Source organism: Ahaetulla prasina, chromosome 3 (assembly GCF_028640845.1).
Source record: "Ahaetulla prasina isolate Xishuangbanna chromosome 3, ASM2864084v1, whole genome shotgun sequence".
Classification (NCBI taxonomy): Eukaryota; Metazoa; Chordata; class Lepidosauria; order Squamata; family Colubridae; genus Ahaetulla; species Ahaetulla prasina.
In genome coordinates, this window is record NC_080541.1 from 151,267,740 (window position 1) to 151,294,734 (window position 26,995).

Genomic DNA, 26,995 nt, shown 5'->3' on the forward strand with positions numbered 1-26,995 from the left:
TCTATTGTAACCAGAGTACATGAAGTAGAATTTTGGATCGGTAACAGTGCTGACTTTTTAAAAGAATGTGATTCAGTTAGAGTAGATCTGAAGTTCAGAAGTGTGCAGATATTTTAAGTTGGCATCACTAAATCAAAGTTTTGTTTCATTTTTTTCAAACAGGTTGAAGCAATGAAAACAGCACTTAACAGTCTTAGCCTGAATATTGTAGAGATGACAGATGACCAGGCAACCTTAGATGGAGGAGATGTTTTATTTACAGGTATAGTAAGGTTAAAAATCTTTTAATATTTGAATTCTGCAGACAGACTGATTATAGCATATTCACTTACTATATAATATGTCCAAATTCTCCTAACACAATATTAAATTAGTAAATTTGCTTTCCTATCATTGACATTAGACTTTCAATACAGTAAATCTTTTTCTAAGGTAAAATTTGGTCTTGTTATAACAAGTGAAGGAGAAAAAAAATATAATCTATTACTGATATTATGTCATGTATTACATGTTATGTATTACGATAGATATAAAAAAGATTTCCTCTTGACCTTCTTAGTTGTAATATACATTGTAAATTACAGATAGTTTTATTTGTACAATATTGGTAACATTTAGGTATTAATGGTCTTATATAGTTCATTGAAAGCAGAGAAAAGACAAAGACAATTTCATTTTAGATAAAATGTAATTTTTTAAAAAGTTCATAGCCTGAGCAGGAAAGTGGAAATAAAATCATAGCCTGATTAGGAAAGTGGAAATGATAAAGAATAATGAAAGAATGTTTGCAGCAGCCCCATTATAATAGACTATAATAGATAATTTTTGGTTCTTCTAGTTCATGCTGCTTTTAAGCTAAATGTATCTTTTCTGCTTTTAAGGTCGGGAATTTTTCGTGGGTCTTTCAAAACGGACCAACCATCGTGGTGCAGAAATTCTGGCAGACACCTTTAAGGTTAGCAGATTTACAACTCCACTTGAGCCTGCCTCCTGACTGGGATGGTTGCTCTCCAGCATCACACTATCATATGATTTATTTTAATCAACTGGGATTTATTAAATATATTCACACACATCATCATCATAAGCTATATCCAATGGTAACAAAAATTATCATTGGGTTCACATTAAACTAAAGCCAAACAATAATTAGGAATTACCGTGGAACCAAGCCAGTATTCTATTTTAAATTTTATCAGCAGAATAAAAAATGAGCAATGTGTATATGATCCTATAAGCTAGTATGGTTTTTGCATAAGATTCCATTACAGATTTAAAGTAAAAGTACTCAGGAGTTATATGCTTACTTTAAAAAAAAAATGTAATAAATTATCATCCAAAATTACCAAAGGCTTTTAGGATATTATCATACTAAACTTATTCTAACAATATAACTTATTGAATTTAGTTTATTTTCGCTGGAAGTTTTTAGGATGAACAGTATCCAAAAAGTGTTTTAACTTACAGAAAGTCATTAAGTTTGTTTTACAAATCATGCTGATTTCTATTTTTCCAGTTCCTGTTCATAAGAATAGGTGCTTTTAATGCTTTCCAATATTGTGATATAGTTATTTTAGCTGATGTTAGTAAAATTCATATAAATTGTAAATGTACAGGAGTTTTTTTTAGAATAATTGTTCATTTTTTATTTGTTTTCTGAAATAATAATGACATATGAAAGAAAATTGTCCAGTGAAATGTGCTGTGTTTCTAGAACTGAGTTTATTTAGCTCCAAAATATGTGAAGATATTCAGACACTGAAAAGTACAATTTAGAGGTAGTCCTCATCTTACAACCATAATTGGGACCAAAATTTTAATTGTCAAGTTGTTAAGTGAGCCTCGCCTGGTTTTACAACCTTTTTTCCACAGTTGTTAAGTGAATCACACAGTTCCTAAGCAAATCCAGGTTTCCCCATTGATTTTGCTTGTCAGAAGATAGCTGGGAAGTTCACCAATTGTGATCATGTGACCCTAGGATGCTGCAACCATTATAAATACATGCCAGTTACCAAGCACCCTCATTTTGATCATGTGATCACGTGGCTGCTATGATTTGTCATGCAAGGACTAGTCTTAGGTCACTTTTTTCAGTGCTGCTGTAACTTCGCATGGTCCCCAAACGAATGGTTGTAAATCAAGGACTCCCTATCTAATTGGCTTAATTTATGAAACGATTAATCTAAACAATTCTTTTGCAAACACCTCATTTATATGCAGGATTACGCTGTTTCTACAGTCCCTGTTGCTGACTCCTTGCACCTGAAAAGTTTTTGCAGCATGGCTGGACCAAACCTCATTGCTATTGGTTCAAGTGAAGTTGCGCAGAAAGCCCTCAAGGTAAACAAGGATGAACATTGCCCTGTGTATTGTTTATATACAGTAGCAGCATTTTCTGTAAAAAAAAAAAAAAATAACAACAGTCTTTATAGGCTGCAAATATAAAAAATCTGGTCTCCACAAACTTGAAATATCAAGCCAAATTCAACCTGATATGGTTCAATGCACGTTTCTATGAATAAGCAGATTTCTAAAGTTATAAATAAAATCACAAAATGTGTGTGTGGGGGGGAGAGTTGTTCATTATTAGAATAGCAGCAAGCATGGAGAATAGATCTAATCTCCTTGGTTGCAGTCATGAGGGGAAAAAAAATCTGACATTACAGTTCTGCTTTGGGAGTGAAATGGAATGCTGATATACTTATTTACTTATAAAATGTATTAACTTGAATATTGCAAATTGGGTGAAGTACAATAAAAAAAATAAAAATAAACAAAATATACAAGCTCAGTCTAATCCAAAACATCAATAGGTGAACCAGAAAAGTGCTTTCATATCACTCCATTCATGTCTTTCCATTCATCCCAAGCCCCAAAGTCTAAGAAAAAAAGTCAGATTTTTACGCGTTTCTGAAGGCTCCACAATAGAAAAGGCATATCTAATAAGTCTCATCAGAGGGCATTGTTTCAGAGCTTCACCCACCCTATTATGCTGGGTAATGCAACAGAAAACGCAGAAGAAGAGAATAACATGATTGGCTTCTCATTGCAATAAAATATTGTATATCCTATGTATGGTCGCACTGGAGCAGAAATTATCGGAAGTGATAACTGAAATATTACATTTTGTACTAGAGATAGTTTTGTTTGACATTATACTTGTATTGTAGAATCTGTGTTCACCTGTGCCCTCATTCTGATGCTGTTAGAGATTAATGGAGATATATTCAGAACTCAGATGAACTATAAAATGCATCTATCAGAGTGCAGAAAAAAGCAATAAGATGGAAAAGGGCTTGAAGGCTAAATTTTATGAAGAGCAGCGAAAGGAACTTGGTATGTTTAGCTCAGAGAAAAGCAGGCTAAGGGGAGACAACATAACAGTCTCTTGGCACATGTTACAGGGAGAATATTTATTCTTGCTAAAATTAAGGGTAAGACAAAAATCAGCAAGTGGAATCTTTATAGTGAGAGATCCAAACCTGAACTAAGGAGGAATTTCCTGAATGTGAGAGCTATTAAGCAAGCAAGTAAACAAAAACAAAAAACGCAGCCTGCCGCCTGAAATTGTGGATGCTCCATCAGTGAAGATATTTGAGAAAAGAATGGATAGTCATTGGTCCAGAATTGTATGAGGATTCCATACTTGGCAAGGGATGGACTGGAAGACCTCCAAGGTCCCTTCCATCCCTATTATTTTGTAACAATGAAAGCATTGTGTATTGGTAATAGGTGTTTTCAAGAAGTTAGTCTACTATCTGTTCTGGGTGGCATTGGACTCTGAAGAAACAGTTGTACAGGTTGATTCTGCATTGTGACTAGAATTTCAAATGATCTGTGTCATTAGGTTGTCAGCCTCAGTATTTCCTGGAAAAGTCTCTAAATTAGATTACCGTAATGCGTTTTTTTGCAAGACGTCTTTAAAATGGCTTTAAAAGTGTATCAAATATAGGAAATTAGCTAGCCAAATCTAATTTGCAGTCATGTTTTATCAGTTCTGAAAGATTTCATTAGCTGACAGTTCAGCTTAAAAGCCATTTCAAAGTATGATACTTATTTCTAGAGCTCTAAATGGCTTGGAATTGAAATATTTGAAATAACATACCCTCTAACACCAGCCTGGATTTATCTGTAGGCAAGATGAAAGTCTTCTCCATATAACAGATAGAACAGAAGTAACATTTTCATTCACAAAAATGTAGAGGACTGTTCTCTGAAACGACGTCCCAACTTAAAACACTTTTCTAACGAAAGCATACTTGGCATCAGCATTCTATTGTTTCTTAAGAGTATATAAATAAATATACAGCCCTATGCTGGTGGTGATAATGATGATTTTTGGATGAAAGTGCCATCCACAAAATGTGGAAACAAATTGTGTGGCAAGGAATAGTGCCTGAAGGTCTGAATAATGCTTCCTTTGACTGAAAAGAATTTAGACCCAAGAATGCAAAGATTGCGTTCAGATTTCACATGAATAAGAACTAGTATAGATGGCTCCATCTAGTGACTGACTAGTGTAGAGTATCCCATAGCTGTTTTTGAAAGGGTTTTTCAGCTAAGTTGAACAAATGCTCCTAAACAGAAAGGGGCTGAATAAAGTTCTTATGAATATTGTATTTTTCACAGATGCACACAAGCATTTATTTTGCCTTTTCCTTCTGCTTATAGCCAGTGAAATATTCCATAATGCGTGTGTTTGTTCCTTGATGTGGTACATGTAGTCCTCGACTTACGATCACAATCAAGACCAAAATTTATTTATAGGTCATAAATATGTTGCCAAGCATCTGAATTTTGATCAGGTGACCATGGAAATACTGCAATGGTTGTGTGAAAAAACATCATAAGTCACTTTTTTCAGTAATTTTGAATGGTCACAAAAAAAAACCTGTTCCAAGCCGAGAACTACTTGTATTCCTGAACAGTTTTACTGTATAGCAAGGCAGAGCTTTAAAATATGACTTATACCTGCAGTCTAAACTTGAAATGTTCAGAATTTAACTTGGACTTGCACACAGGTTGGCTCTTATTTGGCAGTTTTGGAAGCTGTGGCTCCACCTACAGACAGAGAGTGCTCGGTTGAAGAAACATGTAGAAGAATTCTTAAAATTCTTAGCTTCATTTAATATTCAGCTTTCATGGTGCTTTTTTTGCCCAGTTGTGAACTGAGACAATTGCACATACTGTTTTTAGTTAAGGAAGAAAGATAGAATGGAGAGAAAAAGAATAAACATTTAGTCAATGTCAATATACAGAGAGCATATAAGGAGATATTTTAATCCCAGATCAATGATTGTGCCGTGATTGCAGTGGTGGGATTCAAATAATTTAACAACCGGTTCTCTGTCCTAATGATTTCTTCCAACAACCAGTTCACCAAACTGCTCAGAAAGTTAGCAACCGGTTCTCCCAAAGTGGTGCGAACTGGCTGAATCCCACCACTGCCTGATTGCATGTTTATGAAGTAACTTGCATTCTTTTATCTGAATAGATCAGGAGTAAAAATCCCATTTTTTTAACTTCAGAAAAGCCTGCATTATAGTGGGACTAATTCTGTTCACACTGCTCTTTTTTGCATACAAACCATCTTCGTGGTCTCTAAAGTATCTAAACAGAAATGTCATGCTAGTTAGTAGATTTCTTCACCAGGCTAATGCTTTACCTAACATGGTCACACTATCCTGTGTTTTGCTCCTAGTCATTTTTAGCCATTTGTAGACCCCTGCTGAAGCAATAGTTGAAATGATGCTAATGAACAAATCCCTTTTGCTGCAAGCTACCTGTCATTTCAAACACTTAGGGTTTTGTGTATTGCAATCTACATTTCCAATATGACTTAAGAACCACTATATATTCATATGCCAGCAAATAAAGTTAATATTTTCATGCCTCTTTGCTAGAATACTTTCTACTTCACATTTTCTAGTTCATCAGCTGCTATTATGAGAACTGAAAAGCGATACATTTTACACCTGAAATGCTTGGCTGGTGCAGATCATTAGGTTTTCCGCTACTGAATTGTTCTTCTATATTATTTTACTTACTCTCCATATTTTTGCCACCTCATCAAACATCTCTAGGCACCATCGAACAAAATAAATACATAGAAAAATAGAAAAACTATTATAACAGAGAATATATTACACAGGGCGTATTATTCCACAGTTTTTCTTACCTCCTTTATAGACCTTTATTGTTGTGGCTCCAGCCCCCGAACCTGGCCCCATGCCCAAAAGTGACTCTGAGAGTGAGGGGGAAGGGCCGATAAGGCCTACCTCAGAAGCATTGATTCCTTTGGCCCGGCTCTAGGAGCCAGAACCAGGCCAGTCGGAGGACGTAATGAGGCCGACATCCCGATTCTTCCCTTCCTCAGGCTACGCCTTCAGACGCAGCTGATAAGCATACTAATCAAGCCTGGATCAACTCGCGCTTCAGAAGATTAGAGAGGCGGCGTCATCAAAGGGAAGGGTAGGGCAGGAGCCCCACCCCACAGGATATATAAGGAGCTTTGGGACTGCTCTCAGTTCCACGGGAAGCAAATTAGCTGAACCGTGTCGAAGTGAGCTGAAGTCTTAATCTGCTTGAACTTTTTGGCAGGCAGCTGCGTTTTCTCGGCCAGGACTGATAGGAGCCATGAACCCGCTGGCTGTAGGCCAGCTCGTTACTCCAAAGTGAGGACGGAGACAGAACATTTATGCAGGATTCAACTAACATTGTCTTCCATTTATCATCAGTCCTGTGTCTAGGTATTTGGCACAAGAGATGAAGAAATAGAGACTTGTTAATGACCAGAAACTGAACCAGTATAAGAACTGTCTTGAACAGTACTGAATACTGAGTAGATTGTATAATAGATCTCCTTGAAGCAGCTTAAACCAGCTGATGGCCCAGTGGTTAGAATGCAATATTGTAGGCTAACTTTACCCACACCCAGGAGTTTGATCCTGACTAACTCAAGGTTGATTCAGCCTTCCATCCTTCCAAGGTTGGTAAAATAAGATCCCACATTGTTGCCGGCAATATGCCGATATTTTTAAACTGCTCAGAGAGTACTGTAAAGCATTATGGATCTATGTATAATTCTAAGTGCTATTGCTATTGCTAGTACAAGTATGATTGAATAAAGATGGATAATGTGATTTGGAAACATCTGAGTAGATTGTATAATAGCTCTCCTTGAAGCAGCTTAAACCTGGTTAAGGTTAAGGTGTTGGCCTGGCAAAATGGAGTTCAGGTTCAAGTCCTCCTTAGCACATGGACAAATCTGCCTGATAGATTTGTTATTGGAATAAAGATGAGACTCACCTTATAAGGTGGGATATTATAGTAATATAATACAAAAATAATAAATGGCATCAGTTAACAGGGCTTGACAAGATTTTTATTAGGGTAGTATGTAAGATATTTATAGATAAATATGTAAGATATTTATCCATAATGTATAAATTTTGTAGATTTGGTTGATTACTGCTATTTTGGTATGTCCTAAACAGACTGTTGCCAAAGATGCTAATTTTAATAATACCATTTCTAAATATGTAAGAACCACAATTTTTCACAGGCCACAATTTTTCACAGTTTTATTTTACAGTAGGATAATAAGATGGCCATGAAGTATAGAACATAAATAAGAGATGCAAGAACCAAATAAACAAAAAATCCTTCCATGACTATGAAATTGCTAATGAGGCAGAGTATTTAGCATAATTTTAAGTTACAAATCTTAACTATAGTTATGTCTCCAGCCAGAGCTGAACCATTCCTGTCATGATTTATTCTTATACAAACACAATATAAGCAAATTACTGTTTAAAAAATGTATACAGTGATGTTCGGTGCTACCATGGAGATATCCATAACATAATGTACTTCAAGAGTGAGAATTATCTATTGGATTTTTTTATATACATTTATAGTGTTGGCATTCATAATCCTTAATAAATTATTGAGATTCTTCCCACATCTTACCAAAAGATGTAACTTTCAGTTTAAAATGCCATGGTAGCGTGTGGTGTACATAGCTGCTATATTATCAAGGTAAAAGGAACAATAAACAGGAAATAAACAGAAAGTGCAGGAAATTACTACTTTCTCCTAACATGTAATTATGAAGAATGAGGTAAAAGTGTAAAGGACTTGACTAATTGCTTTTGAATAGGACTTTTCCATGCAGCTGCTGTTTCTTTTTCCTCTTCCTGAACTCTTTCTCAGAAGAATTGTTTTCAAATTGTTAATGGCTTTGTACATAAGCCATTGTTATTTAACTGGACTCAGTATTGTTTGCAAATGACCTTATAGAATAAAGCTTGATAAAAGTAAATAATGCATGGAGAACAAGGGACATGGGTCTTGATGTCTCAGGGTTACCTCTGAGTTGAGGACAGCACACACCCAGTTGTGCAGAGACAATAGTGGGAGAAGTTTAAGTCTACATTTGCCTAAGTGAAACCTGATCCAACAATGCTACTCTTACTATTTTGATGCAAGGCTGTTAAGTTCTGGGAATATGTACATGGTTTATGTTTCAGAGAAACATTTGGCCACCTATATACACAAATTATCTTAATTGAAAATTGCGCTTATATCTGATTTTGTTAAAGTTGTGGAAGGGTAGACACTTCATTTATAATTTACGAAAGCTAAATATACTATGCGGCATAATCAAAGTGTCTGTATTCTTGGACATATCTTTATAGGTATTGGGACTGTGGTTCTCCTTCTTAAGGAGCCATCTAGAATTCTAATAAATTTTAGGCTCAAGTAATGAGTAAGATAAATAATAGCTGTGTTAGCATAACATCTTTAATTCAATCATTGGGTTAAAAATATTTTCTTTGCCTTATAATATATAGAATTGTAAACCAACACTCCAAATGTGGTAATTAATATAGGCATCCCATTCATTGGATGATGATCTGTGCTTGGGGCTCAACTTTATATACTAGATATAATGAGCACCTAGGATGCTACAGAATATTAGAGTGTTTCATAATATGATACAGTCTTCTACATTCTAATCTTTTATAATTCCCTATGCATGTCTAATATTCTACCCCTTCTTTTAGATCAGGGGTAGTCAACCTTTTTATACTTACTGCCCACTTTTGTATCTCTGTTAGTAGTAAAATTTTCTAACCGCCCACCAGTTCCACAGTAATGCGCCATGTATCGTCATCTGCACATGCCTCTCGCACATCGTGGATTGGGTTTGGGGGGGGCACTAGCTACCAGCTCTGCTTGTCTGTTACAGTTGGATGGTGTGCGCGAGCTATTCTGGGACGAGGCTCTTTTGTTTGCGGTCGATACAAATAGTATATTTTCAGAAATTTAAATTGTCACAGGGAATTTTATGAAAACCTAATGAAAATGTTTTTAAATAATGCTATGAATTTTTTTAAAAAAGCCAATTAAATTTTAAAAAAAGTGCTTCAATATAGGAGAAAACCCCTACCACCCACCATGAAAGCTGGAACGCCCACTAGTGGGTGATAGGGACCAGGTTTTAGATTCTCACTTTGTATACATACTTGTAATTTTTCATTTATGTTTTATATCTTCTAGCTTATTTTTTTTTAATTCTTGATGTATCCTTTATGTTTTTAATGAATATACCCCACCTTCCCAATGCTGATCTATGACCGTAATATAGATTTAGTTTGATATAGGCATTCCTCTGCTCCAAAGTACAACTATTGTGAGAATGTAAAGAATTCAGGAACTCTCTTAGTTACGCATCTTTAAACATCTAAAGCGGAGGTAGCTGTCAGTTTGACTTACGTAAATAGGAACTTTGTTCTCTTGTTCATTTTCCTTTGCTTTTCTGAGGATCGGTTTCCTATTTCTTCCCTTGTGCATATTCCAAGAAACAGGATGTTCATTCTTAAAAATTTTGTCAGCACAACAACAATTTTAGCCATTTCCTTGAGCCTTTTCCTGGATAGGCTTTTTCTTTTTGGAGAACTTCTTATGAAGCAGTTAATGCTGAGCAATTACTATGACCTTGGCTCAAGGTTATTTGAATGAGGTAAAACAGTTCAGGGCATATTAGGAGTACTGCAGAACTAGTGTGTCACCACAAAAATGCCTATTTCTGCAAATCTAAGGAGACGAGATGAGATATAGTAGACTTTTTAATACTCTGTCTAAAGAGATGACCTAGGCAAAAAGCACAAAAGTGTTTTCTGGAGAAGTCCTCAATTTGGAAATATATACTTGCAGCTTCATATCATAAAAACAAGCAGCAATATCTATTATTCTGGTGGAAGTCAAAGCCAGACAGATTGATGTCTATTTTGAGAATTTTTCCCCCCTATATTCAGGACCTAATAAAAAATATTTAATTATTCAGAAGTGTCTAATATAAAGAAGGAAATATGAGCTAAGGCATCACCAGCTGGCTTTGGGTGTGGGACAGGATGCCAATCCTCATGTGAATTTGCCTTTGTTCTGCCCTGTCTCCTACTATTCAAATAAATCTCAGAAAATGAAGGTGCAGATCCCAAATTTAAGATACCCGGGACTGAATAGTAATCTCCCTGCTTCACATTCTGGAATTGGCTATTCTAGGAAAAGCAAATTAATCAGTATGGTAGTCTTGCCTACAGATGAGAAAATAAAGTACAGCTTTATTTTCGACTTACAACAGTTTGTTTAGTGACAGTTCAAAGTTATAATGGCACTAAAAAAAGTGACTTATGACCATTTTTTATACTTACAACCACTGTAGCATCCCCATAATCAGATAAACAAAATTCAGACAATTGGCAACTGATTCATATTTATGACAGTTGTAGTATCCTGGGGTCATGTGATCACCCTTTGTGACCCTCTTATGAGTAAAATCAATGGGGAAGCCAGATTTACTTAACAACTGTGTTACTAATTTAACAACTTCAGTGATTTACTTAGGTTTCTGACGGAGCTTGGGCCATTTCCCGAGGATCTAGCTCACGGCTCGCCTGAAGAACTAGTGGCCGCCTGGGAAAGGGTGGTGGCTGGGGCTTTGGACCACGTCGTGCCTTTGCAGCCTCTGACCCGGTGTCGGTCTCGACCGGCTCCTTGGTATTCCGAGGAGCTGAGAGAGATGAAGCGCCGGAAAAGATGCCTAGAGAGCGGTTGGAGATCCAGTCGTTCCGAATCTGATCGGACACTAGCAAGGTCTTATATTCAGACCTACCTAGTGGCGATAAGAACGGCAAAATGGGAGTATTTTTCCATCATTGCATCGGCAGATAATCGCCCAGCCATCCTGTTTAGGGTGACCCGCTCCCTCCTTCTACAGGGAGCACGGGAGGACCCCTTGCAGGGGTGGACTGAGGACTTTGGACAATATCTGCATGATAAAATCGCTCAGATCCGGGATGGTCTGGACGCAGATTGGGCAGATGCGGGTGGGATGGCGGAGGTAGATCTTGGTGACGTTATTTGGGATGAGTTTGACCCTGTGATTCTCGAGGACATGGACAGGATACTGGGGAGGCTGAAAGCGACCACATGTTTACTGGACCCGTGTCCCTCCTGGCTGATGCTGGCCACCCAGGAGGTTACGCGAGGCTGGCTCCAGGGAATTGTCAACGCTTCTTTGAGGGAGGGTGTCTTCCCCACTGCCTTGAAAGAGGTGGTGGTGAGGCCCCTCCTCAAGAAGCCCTCCCTGGACCCAGCTGCTTTAGAGAATTATCATCCTGTCTCCAACCTTCGTTTTGTGGCAAAGGTTGTTGAGAGTGGTGGCTCAACAGTTCCCCAGTACCTGGATGAAATTGTCTATCTGGACCCGTTCCAGTCCGGCTTCCGGTCCGGGTACAGCACAGAGATAGCTTTAGTCGCACTGGTTGATGATCTCTGGAGGGCTCAGGACAGGGGTTGTTCCTCTGTCCTGGTCCTATTAGATCTTTCAGCGGCTTTTGATACCATCGACCATGGTATCTTGCTGCGACGGCTGGAGGGGTTGGGAGTGGGGGGCACTGTTTTTCGGTGGTTCTCCTCCTACCTCTCTGGCCGGTCACAGACGGTGTTGATGGGGGGGGGCAGAGTTCGACCACGAGCTGCCTCGTGTGGGGTGCCGCAGGGGTCGGTTCTCTTGCCCCTCCTGTTCAACATCTACATGAAGCCGCTAGCGGAGATCATCCGTGGTTTTGGGGTGCGATGTCATCTGTACGCTGATGACACACAGCTGTACATTTCCACCCCTAACCACCCCAACGAAGCCATTGAAGTGATGTCTCGGTGTCTGGAGGCCGTACGGGTCTGGATGGGGAAAAACAGGCTTCGACTCAACCCCTCCAAGACCGAGTGGCTGTGGATGCCGGTTTCCCGTTACAGTCAGCTGACTGTGGGGGGCGAGGCATTGGCCCCCGTGGGAAGGGTTTGCAATCTGGGCGTTCTCCTGGATGTACAGCTGTCTCTTGAAGATCATATGACGGCCGTCGCCAGTGGAGCTTTTTATCAGGTTCGCCTGATTCACCAGTTGCGTCCTTTCCTAGATCGGGATTCCTTATGCACGGTCACTCATGCCCTCGTCACATCTCGCCTAGACTACTGCAACACTCTCTACATGGGGCTCCCCTTAAAGAGCACTTGGAGGCTCCAACTGGTCCAGAATGTGGCTGCGCGGGTAGTAGAGGGTGCAACTTGAGGCTCCCACTTAACACCTCTCCTGCGCAGGCTGCACTGGTTACCGGTGGTCTTCTGGGTGCAATTCAAGGTGTTGGTTACCATCTTTAAAATGCTCCATGGCTTAGGACCGGATTACTTACGAGACCGCCTGCTGCTTCCAAATGCCTTCCAGTGACCTGTGCGCTCCCATAGGGAGGGCCTCCTTGGAGTGCCGTTGGTCAGGCAATGTCGACTGGTGACTCCCAGGGGGAGGGCCTTCTCTGTGGGGGCTCCTGCCCTCTGGAACGAGCTACCCACAGGGTTACATCTGCTCCCTGACCTCCAGACCTTTAGATGCGAGCTAAAAACATTCTTGTTTCGTCATGCAGGGCTGGCCTGATAGTTTTTAATGGGGTTTTTAAAATGGCTTTTAAATGGAGTTTTTAACTGAATTTTTTAGTTCGATTTGAGTCTAGTGTTAGCCAATTTGAATAAGTTTTTTAATAATGCTCTTAACTTTTATATGTTTATATGTTTGTTTTATTTGGCTGTAAATTGCCCTGAGTCCTTCGGGAAAAGGGCGGTATATAAATTCAAACAATCAATCAATCAATCAATCAATAAATAAATAAATAAATAAATAAATAAATAAATAAATGTGGCAAGAAAGGTTGCAAAAAGGGGCAAAATTCACTTAACAAATGTGTCACTTAGGAACAGGAATTTTGGGCTGAATTGTGGTCATACATTGTATTTGGTGCTTAGTGCCTGAGTCTGAATAGAGGAAACAAATAAAGCTTTTTGAGCATCAGATCAAATGTTTTGGTTGTTCATGATTGAATAAGATTTACATTTTAATGCAACTAGTTTGTTATGTCAGCTTTTCATGGTTTTGAATTTGGTGATGTGATTTGTTTTACTCTGATATCTGCCAGATTTTAAATTCAATAATGTTTCTTTTTTGGTGCAGGTAGGTCAGTCCAATTTGACATTTAGTGGCTGATTTAAAAGTCAATTTTATTTTTTTATACTACAGATATGTCCAAAGCAATACAGGTTGGATTTTAATATTTCATATTAGTGAAAAGATTATTTAATTTGTCTGTTCAACCTTGGAGCCAAATCAAGTTGTAAAATTTCCCTATATTTTTCACATAGCAAATTGTTCATGTGTTCCTCCTTTTCTTGGAAAAAAAAATAGCTTAAATAAGATCTTTTGTGGTTGTATTTCATTTCTCAATTAAAATATTGTTCAGTAATCTTACTGAAATGGGTCTCAAATCACAATGAAAGCCAGGATGACAAACTGATAGAGGAATATGATGCTTATTTTAGGAACTTTCCTAATCACATTTTACTGCATTTACTTGTTACTCAAGACATTTCATGGCAAAATATACTTTGCAAAACACAATAGGAAAAATTAGATTGGGGAATTTGCAGATTAATTTGCTAGACATCAGAAAAGCATGAGTCGGCTTTAGTGAATATGCAACAAAATGATTCTTTATAGAGAGAGAAAATTCCCAGAAATAATCAATAAGCAGGAAATGCTAGTGTAACTCGTCATGCAAAGATCTTTCTGGGCAGGAAATCAGACTCACATAAAATGAATTTGTGATTCTTATAATCTTTACAAACAAGGAAATTTTCCTCAAAGTACTGCTTACAAATAGCATTATCTGGCAAAATGAATGTTCATTGTTTTTGTTCTGTTGGCATTTGCATTGAATTAATCACTTTTGATCAAACTTTTCTATCCCAATGTATTTCTATAACATTATTCCAGTCTGTTATAACTATTCTTTACTTGATTGATAGAAAGATTTGGGGAGAGATGGATTACATTTCCTGTTGGGTTTTTTGGGGGGCATTATAAGGAAAATTAGTTTGTGCCCACCATGGTAAAAAACCTATGTACCAAATAGCTCTAGAAAGAAGTCTTACTTTTTTGCAGAACTATATTTTCACCCAACTATTAACATAATTACTTGCATAAGTGTTCGTAAATGCAATTGCACTTTTGATAATATAAACTTTATATGCCAAGTTTGTACATCAGATTTATGCATTTAAGTATGCCAGGTACGACCTGCAGCATTGTACATACCTGAAATTTATCTAGTCTTATAGAGTCATACTTTGATGCCTCCCTCCCTCCCTCCGTCTGCATCTGCAGTTAAAATGACCAACAGATGAAGGAAAAGAGCTCTTCCTTAAATTTTGTAAAACAGGTTTATCTGCCTTGGGCCCATATAATAGTTTATGTCCCTTTTAATGTTTTTAAAAATGGAAATAATTAAAGATAAGCCTTATCTCTTGATTTTAAAAAAATTATAAGATAACCCATTGGCTATTCCATTGTCCAATTTTGATTTAATTTGCTGCCGTCTTTTAAGAAAGCTTATATATAAGCTGAATTTATTTATTATTATTTTCATTTATAGTAAAGACAGCATATTGGTTCAGACCAAATTCACTCTTATTTTTTCTGAATTGATATATTATTATGCTACCTATAAATTATAAGCAGAGCCTAGATGGATGGAGTTATAGACAGAGCTAATATAGTCCTTTATGAATTCATAAGCAAGCCAATTCAGATTTTGCTCCAAGAATCAATATTTGGAATATTTATATACATTATGTAAGCATTCCAGTAGAGAGAAGTTCCCCGAAGAAAGCTCAGAAGACTAAACCTCTGGTCCAGTGAATGATCCAGATTGGATCCTGTATTATGTGAAGAAATTACATTTCCATATATCTGCAAACTTTGCATGATTTATCCTCCTAGTTGCATGATTCTTGGATTTATTTACTTCACTGTTGAAAATGTAAGCATATATAAGAGTATGAAACTTGAAGGGAATATATTTTCAGAACTTGCATTTTATCTTACATAAATATATTCTGAAGCAAACCCCAGTGAGTTCAGTTGAATTTATTCCAAAGTCATTAGGCCGGTTTAGCTCACGCTGGTAAAAGCCTGTTATTAAGGCTTATTAAGAACACAGTAGCCTGCAATTACTGCAGGTTCGAGCCCGGCCCAAGGTTGACTCAGCCTTCCATCCTTTATAAGGTAGGTAAAATGAGGACCCAGATTGTTGGGGGGGCAATAAGTTGACTTTGTAAAAATATACAAATAGAATGAGACTATTGCCTTATACACTGTAAGCCGCCCTGAGTCTTCCGAGAAGGGCGGGGTATAAATGTAAACAAAAAAAAAATTATACATAGTATCATACACTGATCATTTTTATTTCAATTATCTCTTCATTTCTAAGAAAACAAAGGACAAAGACTGCAATATATAATGTCTTTGGTGTGCCTTTTTTTCTCCTTTAGTACTGAACACCAGCTTTGCCACCAACCTCAAGACTGGGAAACTTAACTACTGCTTTTCTAATGCAGAGAATTAAAGGCAATATTTAAGTGACAAATGCTTGCATGCAATTTATTTTTTTGCTTATATAGTCTTCTTCCTCTGTTGCTCATCTGAAAGATCAAATATGTTTAAAGCATTAGCTGAAGAGTAGAATTGGAAGAAGAAAATATGAAAAAAGGTGATGTTGGTTTGTTTTATCTAAATTTGAAACTGAAAGCCTGCTATGTTTTAATGATGGCATTGTACCATCAATTACTTATCTTCAGAATTGGTACACTGTAAAGAAATGTGTGCATATTATACTGCAAAAATTATCTCCTCTTTTAAGATTTTTCTGCCTGGGAATAAAATAAGTTTATATGCACATATTTTATTAATTTTAATACATATGGACAATCTGAGGTTTCCAGGATATGCGATTTTGGGAAACTATTTTAAAAGAGAGGATTATATTTTTTATGTTTACATTATATGAGATAGATATTACCAAAATTCAATGGTAGGAAAACTACACAAACATTTAATTAGTAAGAAAACGTGAAATTCTATTACAATGATGACATTTCCTCAGAAATTGCTTAAGAGTCATCACGGGATACTTATGATTCAATCTCCAGTGTGACTAATGAGACTCTTGATGAACGTATCTTTTCTTTTATGTACACTGAGAGCATATGCACCAAGACAAATTCCTTGTGTGTCCAATCACACTTGGCCAATAAAATTCTATTCTATTCTTCTATTCTTGTGCTTAGAAATTCCATGGTATTATTAAACGATTACGTGCCATTTTTCATTCAGGTACAGATTACCAAAGGCCTATTGTGCAATGTACACATTTACACCCATAAGACATGTACACACAAATATACACCCAATATACAAAAGGCATAAAAGTTAAACACTGTCAACCAGTGAATTAAGCTGCAAATCATTATATTTGTTAATAAATGTGTATATTATCTTTATGCAAGAAATACAAGGAAATTAACCTTACCATTTGGAAGAGCGAGGCACCTACCTCAAACATCAAACGCTGATTGTGATTAAAGACAGCAATTTATTAGTTGTGATAATCATCTTTGAAAATATCTCCTGCACTTACACATCCCTTCTCTATAAATGGAATATGAAATTTGGGTGGGAGGGGTTTGACACTGTTTTAGTTGCACCAAATCTCTTGCACCTAAGGATCTGTCCATGGTACTGCAAGTCTTCTTTCTGGTATTTTTTTGTTTTGCCTGAATTCTTGACATGCATTGTTTGCCTTTCCCTTTAAATAATCCACTGGAGTTTTAGAAGTTTGCTTTTCTTTTATGTATGGTTAAAATTAAAGTATAAACAAAAAACAAACAAACATACATTTATCCAAAACATTGTACACTAAGAGAATGCACTAAAAATAGAAAACTTTTTGTACAATTAATATAATTACCACATTATTACATTTTGATTACTAATGGAAATTGGGATGGGGATATCTACGATAACCTGCCAGCTGAGAGAAGAAAGCATTCTCCCCTTCATCAAAATGGTAGTGGGCAAGAATGCAGGAAGCTGATTTTATTTCTTGCAATGGGCAGTGTAAATTTACTGTTGCATGAGAATGTTGTTAAATCTTCTAACAGCAAGGATAGAAAAAAATATTAAGTTGTGTGTAAGGGCTCTCCTGTGCATAGGGCAAAGAATATCAGTGAAATATTAGTTGTGCGAAATGTGTCTTCCAAATAGGCCTGACCTATTCAAGATAGAGAATTGTTCTTGTCATACTGAACATCATTGTCAAGCACCTGTTTGCTTTAGCTTTATCCAAGCTGCTCAAGATCAAGTGAAATCTAGTGCTGACACAACATTTGAAATCTAGATTGTCTATGCCTGTCTTTTGTGAGAACATAACATTTTTCTCTAAGATCAAGGTGGCTAAGTAGTTTTGGTATTTTAAAGAAATAGTTTTAGAAGTAGTTTTAAATTTTAAAGAAAACTAACTTAAGTCAAAATTTCAGCCTGATATTTTTTTCAGTAGCACTGTTTATTCTTTAAAACTTCAATTAGGAAATTAAACTAGAATAAATGTTATCAATTCCTTTATTCCATGTCCAACTGTTTCCTTAGGGGATATATTCCTGAAATCTCAAATATGACAAAATGTAGGATATTTTGAAATGTTCCTCCCCTAAGAACAAAATAGGACAAAACAAAATTGTTTATTAGGAACAAATATGATGCCTTTCACAAATGAAAATTTGAGTTTGTTAGTAGGACTATTTAATTCTATTAGCAATTCTTGCTAAATAAAGCAGAATAGTATGAATTACTCACAGTGGCTGATGTACCTTAATTTTATAGGTAAATATTTCAAAGACGCACAAATTTATATTAGTTGTGACAACTCCGAGTCTGAATACATGATTAATATATTCCAAATAGTAACATGCTTGCTTTTAGAAACATTGAGCATCTTGGAATTTGTGTTAAGAAACCCTTTTGTATATATCCCTTTTATTTCCTGTAACCCGTATAAGGTGAATTTCTTATTGGGAACTGTCATGTTACACTACAACAGTTTTTGATACAATTTAAAAACAAACCAACAAACCATTTTTGTCCCTATTTTCCGAAGAGTAATGAAGCCCTGCTTTATATAATCCCGACTTGTCTTTTTGTAACAGACAATGCAGCAGATGAGTGACCACCGTTATGACAAACTTACAGTTCCTGATGATGCAGCAGCAAACTGTGTGTATTTAAACATTCCTGGCAAAGGTCATGTTTTGTTGCATCGAGCCCCTGAGGAGTATCCAGAAAGTGCAAAGGTAACAGCAAAAAGGCTAGACCTGTTCTTATAAAATGCTGATCAGCTGTAAGTTAAGATTGCTTGGGAGAGAAGCATTGAATCTGTAATCTTTTTTTTTCCAAACACTGCTTCTACTGAAAGTAACAAAAAAAAAAAATACTGGTGACTTTGAGGATGCATGGTATTAAACAAATTGATAAATAGAAACCAGCACTGTCAGGTGGCGGCAGTGATGAAAAAAAGGTCAGGTGGTAGAAGTGTTGTTAAAATGCACTTAAAAATGGGTCAAGCTTGCAACATCTTGCTTTTTTTGCCCTCTCACTCTTTGTTCCCCATGAACTACTGTTTGGAAAGAATGCTGCAAATCCAGACTTTTATATAATCTGGATAAAGATAAAAACAGCTATTCTCAAAAACATGTCATGGTGCAAAATATATTTATGTATTTTATTTTACCATTCTCAAGAGTGCAGGAGATCAGATCAAGTCCTTGCTCCTTGATAGACCATTTACAATTATTATGTCACCCATCACTTTAAACTTTTACTTGGGATAAGGGATTCAAATTGTAAATTGCAACTGTCCATTGCTTGTGTGAGTCAAGCTGTGCACACATTACATGCCGGCCCGGGGACCCCTGCCTTACTGACACTCCCCAACAAATATGATAAATGTAAATCTTTGACATTTCTCCTGAACTTTGGCTTTATAATTTGGGCTGACTCGAAGCTTACTCTAAGCTCTTTATTGCTTATTTAATCTTGATATTACTGAATATGCAACATTATGCTTGACCATTTTTATTGCCCAACATGCTGGGTCTGAAGCAAAAGTAAAGAATTTGGTGTGACCACATAAAACACTCTGTTCCCCAATTCCACTAATAATATCTTAAGTAAGTAAGCATGGGATAAACATTATTCAGGCTGTTATTAAACATTAAATCATGAGACTGGTTTGTCACATATTCCCCATCACTTGAGGCATAATTTTATTAGAAATCAAAGTCAGCATTACTCAGTCCATATGACATATGAGTGATCTATGAACTAAAATATGACACAATGGCATATTTATCAGTCTTTTGCTCCCCACATCTCCTAATGTGTATTAACATGCTAACTTGAATGCACAGTGTTCCAGTTTTGATCCAGAGAATCCAATTTGAGGCTGAACTGTTTTACTAAGGTTTAAAAAAAAAAGAGATTCCTTTCAAGTTGATTTTGACCCCTATTGATTGCATGGCTATGTTAATAGAGTCGACTTAGCAACAGAATAGAAGTGATTTCCCACGGCCTTTTTCCAGGATATTTTTCTGGTTTCTTAATCTAGCTGACAGCCTTGGGTTCCCTGGTGCCATAACATTCAAAGACTGTTCAGACCAGTGGTGGGATTCAAATTTTTTAACTACCGGTTCTGTGGCTGTGGCTGTGGCTTGATGGGCGTGGCAGGCGAAAGATACTGTAAAATCTCCATTCCCTCCCCACTCCAGGGGAAGGTTATTACAAAATCTCCATTTACTCCCAATCAGCTAGGACTTATGAGGCAGAGAATAGATGGGGGCAGGGCCAGTCAGAATTTTTACTACCGGTTCTCGAAACTACTCAAAATTTCCTCTACCGGTTCTCCAGAACTGGTCAGAACCTGCTGAATACCATCTCTGGTTCAGACCTAGTCTTGCTAGTTTCCAAGCACGGAGGTCAGTCAGATGCCACTATTTGCTAAGAGTTTTCTACTAAGATATACAAAATTCTGACTGAAAATTTTTAAACCAATGATAAAGATTCAGTAAAAATGTAACAATTTTTCATTTTCTTTCCTAATAGGTATTTGAAAAACTGAAGGACCACATGTTGATCCCTATAGCGAACACTGAGCTAGAAAAAGTAGATGGAGCACTCACTTGCTGTTCGGTCCTTATTAATAAATCTTCACAATTATGAGTTTACAGATTACCTTCCTTGTATATGGCAATAATGTACATGCAAGGCAAATGAATCTGTATTTCACTTGTATTGGTTTTCTTGACAATCTACTGTACCACTGTGCTACTGACCTTTGTTTACAATGGTGCCCCTTCACTTGTAATTAAGGTGCGTGTATATGCTTTTTCCTGACATATAAAGATTTGAAGCATGTTTGTCTGGATTTCCCCCCAAAAAATGTTATGAAAATTAATGGTTTATGTAGTAGATGTAAAATGATCTCAGAAGCAGAAGAAGGAGCCATCACATTTGACTGGGGCACAACAACTACATGCATATCTACTATGCTGAACATTCCTATAACTTACTTTGAGATCCTAGGACTTGAGTTTAAAATCAAGTCATTGAATGTCATTGAGTTCAAAATCACGTCATTTTGTATGGCCACATGCCATACAAAATGTAATACTGGACTTCCTCATAATCCATTTTATGACTTTGTCATCAACAAATTCTTTCCACCCCGATGTAAAGAGTAAAACACTTGTTTTTATATTGCTAGTGATTTTGGCACAGGAACTTTATAATGCTCCCTGGAGAGTTTATCCACTCCTTTTCCACTGCTCTGTGTAAGTTCCAGGATTGACATTGATAAGTCATCAAAAATTTACCAGCTGCAAAAGGCATAAAAGTGGAAAATTACAAGTGCTTACAATACCACAGTAGTTAGTCTTCAAATATGGGCTATTAGGAAGATAAGGGCTCAGAGACATATACCAGTATCTTTATGCATTTATTCTTATGTCATCTCAAATAATTTATTTTCTTTGCTTTGGGGATGTTAATTGTAATTAGATTAGAACATGAGAGGGAAATCTGCACTGGACAGGATAATGCCCATATTATATATGTGTTTCTTTAACAAAAATAAGGCATCTGTTTAAACAGAACAGCTTCCTATATGAAAATGTTGTTGAAAGTAGCTTGAGTAGTTAACATTGGTCCAAAAATGTCTTAGAAAATACTGAAGGATTTTAGAAGTAATACTGGAATTGGCCCAGTTTTAATCTAGTCTGACTTTTTGTTGCCCTTCTTTAGTTATGCATTTTACTTTTTGGAGGAGGGGACAGAGAGCTCTCTCCTAGAGTTCTGAGTTATAGAAAACCAAAAGGAAATTCAGTAACTCTTCCTTTAGTAACAACCGTAGTGTAAAACAAATTATAATTATCGTAGAAAAGTATTTTCCTTTTAGTGCCTTGGAAGAAAACTGTGAATGAAATTACAAAGTGTAGGTGGATTACTGTGAGGGTTTGAGGCAGTTGTGTGTCCAAAATGCTGGTTTGTTTATTTGCACTTTTTAATTTCAGTAGATATTCAGGTTGTCCACAAGTTAAAACTTCTACATGTTTTAAAGTTTTGATTCAAAAAGTTTTAACAAATTAATAAAACACTTTATTTTACTGCCACCTCTCATATTGTACTTTCATGCAAGTACCTGTTGTTATGGTTTTAAATATTCATTTGATCAGCAGAGTTCTTTTCTATTCAAACTCAAATGCTAAACTTTCTGAAAAATATAAATAGTAAACAAGACATGGCAGGGGATCTTAGATTCTTCCAGATATACTACTGTGCAATGTTCTGTCTCATTTATAACATTCCACGTGGGGCACAAGGACCCTGATGATTTTGCCTTTTACTTGTAAATCTCCTATGTATTCCTGCTGCTAATTTCATTTATATTGTTTCTGAGGGAAAAAAACTAAGAAAAGATAGAACTACAAAATGTACTTCGGTAGCATTCTTGGGTCCTGTTGTTTCCCTGTTCTATATATCCATGTCTTCCAAGAGACTCCCATTACTATTATGTCTAAGTATTCAAGTTGTGCCTGGAAATGAATATCTTTATTTAAACTGTAATTCGGTTGAAAGAAAAGTTTATTTTGGCAAATTCTGCAACATTTTTTTTTTGTTTACATTTATACCCCGCCCTTCTCCGAAGACTCAGGGCGGCTTACAATGTATAAGGCAATACGTACATACGTAAGCAATCAGCTCTATTCGCTAGAAACCTATTCAATCATTTTAACAATGATGGGATTAAACAAAGTAAATTTTCTTCAAAATTTGCCATTGCCTTTATCAGTTTCCCATTAATGCTCCATTTTGGGCAGTACTTCTGGTAACTGGCTAATGTAGAGTATCACAAACTTCAAGTAATTACATTAAAACTGTAGTTGAAATTATTTTTATGTAAGAAACACAGGAAAGCATATGTAGAATCCAGGAAATGCAACATGGGGAATGTCATATGTAAATTTTCATTATCTTTTAGCTGGATTAATTATACTTAAAAGCTCTAATTATTTTTGTGACTCTTCCTTTTTTAATAATATTTTCTCCTAAAATGAAAAATTATTTATTTTCTTGGCATGTTCTTATTTTATTTCACAAAAACGGTCACATTCTTATTTTATTCCATTGAAAACTGCACAATGAATTTATACATAATTTGCTTAATGAATAATAGAAGAAACAATTCGTATTCTTAATCGGTAGTTTGGAAATATTTAAAAATGTAGTTGGAAAATGAGGGTTTTGTTTTACCATATGGATTTCAATTCATATCAGAAAAATAGAAATATTTTAGAGGTATCGTGAAAAGCCTTGCAAAATAACAATAATGGTTGTGTGAATTCACTTCTTAAGTCTTCAGTAGTTGCTCATTTTTATTAGCTAAGTTCACAGCCCAAAGAATACATGTTCTGCTTTGTTTTTACATCATTAATATATTAATCAGGAATGTTAAACAAATTTCAGTTGGCCACCATTCAATAAAATAAAGCTAGAAAATACTTGGTAAAAGTGATTTTACATTTTGCCTGCTGTGACAACTGCATTGTCAGTAGAGTTACACCAAGCATATTTTTTCTACCTGAAATATTGTAAATTTTTGTTAGTGCATAGACCAGGGGTGAAATCCAGCAGGTTCTAACAGATTCTGGAGAACCGGTAGCGGAAATTTTGAATAGTTCGGAGAACCGGCAAATACCACCTCTGGCTGGTCCCAGAGTGGGGTGGGAGTGGAGATTTTGCAATATCCTTCCCCTGGTGTGGGGTGGGAATGGAGATTTTGCAGTATCCTTCCCCCAAGAGTGGGGTGGGAATGGGGATTTTCCAGTATCCTTCTCCTGCCACACCCACCAAGCCACACCCACAGAACCGGTAGTAAAAAAAATTGGATTTCACCACTGGCATAGACTACTTGCTGTGTCAGACAATTTTTTGATTAATTTTATGTGCTAATGGATTCTACACTATTCTAAATATCCAAGATAGCTTATAGTTTATATTTATGCATAAAGTATCTGCAGTGCCTATTATGTTTCTACCCTGTTTCCCCCAAAGTCATCCCTTGATAATAAGCCCAATCGGGCTTTTGAGCGCATGGCAATAAGGCCAAGTGTTTATTTCAGGGTTCAAAAAAAAAATAAGATAGGGTCTTATTTTCGTGGAAACACGGTAGTTTTCCTGATGTTTGTCACAGTGATCTGTAAGAATCACTGTTATTGTACTGACGTACATAATACAGCTGGTGAATCTTTTATTAAGTTTGAATTTTGTGCCTGTTTCTGTTCTATTCTCATGCAGTCTGTACTTCTGAATTAATATTTACAATTTGAATTCACCATAGCAAAATGCTGCATTGGGTTGGAACTATGCAATTGAAAATGCAGACTTATTTTAAAGTAGCCCTGTTCTTGTCTAGAGGACCATAAAATTAAGAAGAAATTTCATCAAATTAAGTATCCTTGGGTTTTTTAGGCATGTAAAAAAGATAAGAATAATGTCCCAAATTTAATCATATTTCAGCCTTAGATACTGAGCCTCTGCCTAAATAATGCTATCTAAATTTTGTTAGCATGGATACAAAAGGCAAGTTATATGAACAGTTCAATGAAGTTGTAAAGCCTTTTCTAATACTACCTCAGTAGTGCAGTGACTCTGTATTTAAAAATAGCATATCATCAGATAGGATAAACTTGTCCTTCTTGCAAAATATAGTATGTCCTTTAATGTGCAGAGAATGGGAATCAAGATATTAATTCACAACAGCACTTCTGTGATGGCATAGACAATCTTGAAATTACTGATATCTTAAAATGGTTTCCTTCATGTTCTCCAGTTCCATACTTAAAATATCTAACTAAAGAGAAAGCTCACTAGGCAAAACTCTCACAAAACTCTCACTGAGACTTTTGGTCTCAAAGCTTAAAAGTTGGAAGCCAGAGGTAGAGACCCCTATTTGATCCCTAGCTGTTTAGATTGTTTTGATTTTTTTATGGGTGTGTGTGTGTGTATGTGAACAGTGACGCAATATGTGGGTTTCCTTGTTGGACAAAATGTAATCAGTGTCAGCTAAGGTTCCTTTCCATGTGCCAATGAGAAGTGTTTATACATGCTGTACCTTATATTGCTATACTTGGCATCCTTCCACTCCCTCCCACACAGCAAAGTATATACTCAGTTCAATCTTTCACAGATGCCGTGTTTTAGAAGTATAGTGTGGATTTTAAGGACATATGGAACATAGTCTCCGTGAGATTTGATCACAACTCCTGTAGAACACCATGTTCAGCTAGGTACAGAACTGTCCAAAATGCCTCTCTCTTCTCCCTTAACAACAACAACAACAACAAAACCTGTTAACTCTTGTTTATTGAAACATAAGAGCAGAATTAATCTGAATCAAATGTTTCTAAGGAGCTGGTACATATCCATTAAACAGCATTTTTAATCTGTAAGGTGGCTGGGAACAAAATATGAGGCACCTCGCTTGAACTCCCAGAAAGGCTTCTTGTAAATGTGTGATGTAGGATGTAGTTTCAAGTCACATATGAAATGTATTTAGCCTTGTTTTCAAACATGCAGCTACTAACCACAAATTCAAATGTGTTATCTTTAATATATCCAACTACTTTTTTGTGTGTCAAAATTTTTGCCAAATTCCATAACCTGTTAACACTGGGAAAAGAGCTGTTTATTTTACTTAATTTTGTCTTGTGCATTTCTAACATTATGTACACCCATCACTATCGAATAAAGTGTCAGCTGAAGCTAAACTGTAATGAATGTTATTTAGAATAAGACTTGAAGCAACTTATTCCTTTTTTTCATACATTTTGCTTCATTGATCCAAATTCATTTTTCTCCACTGTACCATATTTTTAGAAATGAAGCGTGATTGCTACTGCTGCTACTTTTAAAAGAAGTGAATTTAGACAAAGAGATTTTATGCATGGCAACCTTAAGTTACTAGTTTCACATGGTGAATTTGTCTAGAAATTAAGCTGGCTTAGGATACTGCTGTCTAGCTTTTCTCAACTGTAATTTTAAGATATCTCCACAGATGTTCAATGGGATTTAGATCTGGACTCATTGCTGGCCACTTCAGAACTCTCCAGCGCTTTGTTGCCATCCATTTCTGGGTGCTTTTTGACGTATGTTTGGGGTCATTGTCCTGCTGAAAGACCCAAGATCTCAGTCACAAACCCAGCTTTCTGACATTGGGCTCTACAGTGCAACCCAAAATCCTTTGGTAATCCTCAGATTTCATGATGCCTTGCACACAGTCAAGGCACCCAGTGCCAGAGGCAGCAAAACAACCCCAAAACATCGTTGAACTGCCACCATATTTCACTATAGGTACTGTGTTCTTTTCTTTGTAGGCCTCATTCCATTTTCGGTAAACAGTAGAATGATGTGCTTTACCAAAAAGCTCTATCGTGGTCTCATCTGTCCACAAGACATTTTCCCAGAAGGATTTTGGCTTACTCAAGTACATTTTTGCAAACTGTAGTCTTGCTTTTTTATGTCCCTGTGTCAGCAGTGGGGTCCTCCTGGGTCTCCTGCCATAGTGTTTCATTTCATTTGAATGTCGACGGATAGTTCGTGCTGACACTGATGCTCCCTGAGCCTGCAGGACAGCTTGAATTTCTTTGGAACTTGTTTGGGGCTGCTTATCCACCATCCGGACCACCATCCAGACTATCCTGCGTTGCAACTTTTCATCAATTTTTCTCTTCTGTCCATGACCAGGGAGATTAGCTACAGTGCCATGGGTTGCAAACTTCTTGATAATGTTGCGCACTGTGGACAAAGGCAAATCTAGATCTCTGAAGATGGATTTGTAACCTTGAGATTGTTGATATTTTTCCACAATTTTGGTTCTCAAGTCCTCAGACAGTTCTCTTCTTCTCACAAATATTTAGATCAAATTGAAGCACAGCAGAGAAA

The 26,995-nt window shown here is 36.6% G+C and overlaps 1 protein-coding gene across 1 annotated transcript in view; it reads left to right on the top strand.

Annotated features, from left to right (window-relative positions):
- The window catches only part of DDAH1 (dimethylarginine dimethylaminohydrolase 1), a 74,356-nt gene extending 47,611 nt beyond the window's left edge, over positions 1 to 26,745 (top strand). The window contains exons 2-6 of the mRNA XM_058174326.1: positions 163 to 262; positions 882 to 955; positions 2,221 to 2,340; positions 18,649 to 18,792; positions 20,600 to 26,745. Of these exons, the coding sequence (XP_058030309.1) occupies positions 163 to 262; positions 882 to 955; positions 2,221 to 2,340; positions 18,649 to 18,792; positions 20,600 to 20,716 (555 nt within the window). The 3' untranslated portion in view covers positions 20,717 to 26,745. The remainder of the gene's footprint in view (positions 1 to 162; positions 263 to 881; positions 956 to 2,220; positions 2,341 to 18,648; positions 18,793 to 20,599) is intronic.
- The last annotated feature ends 250 nt before the right edge of the window (positions 26,746 to 26,995 follow it).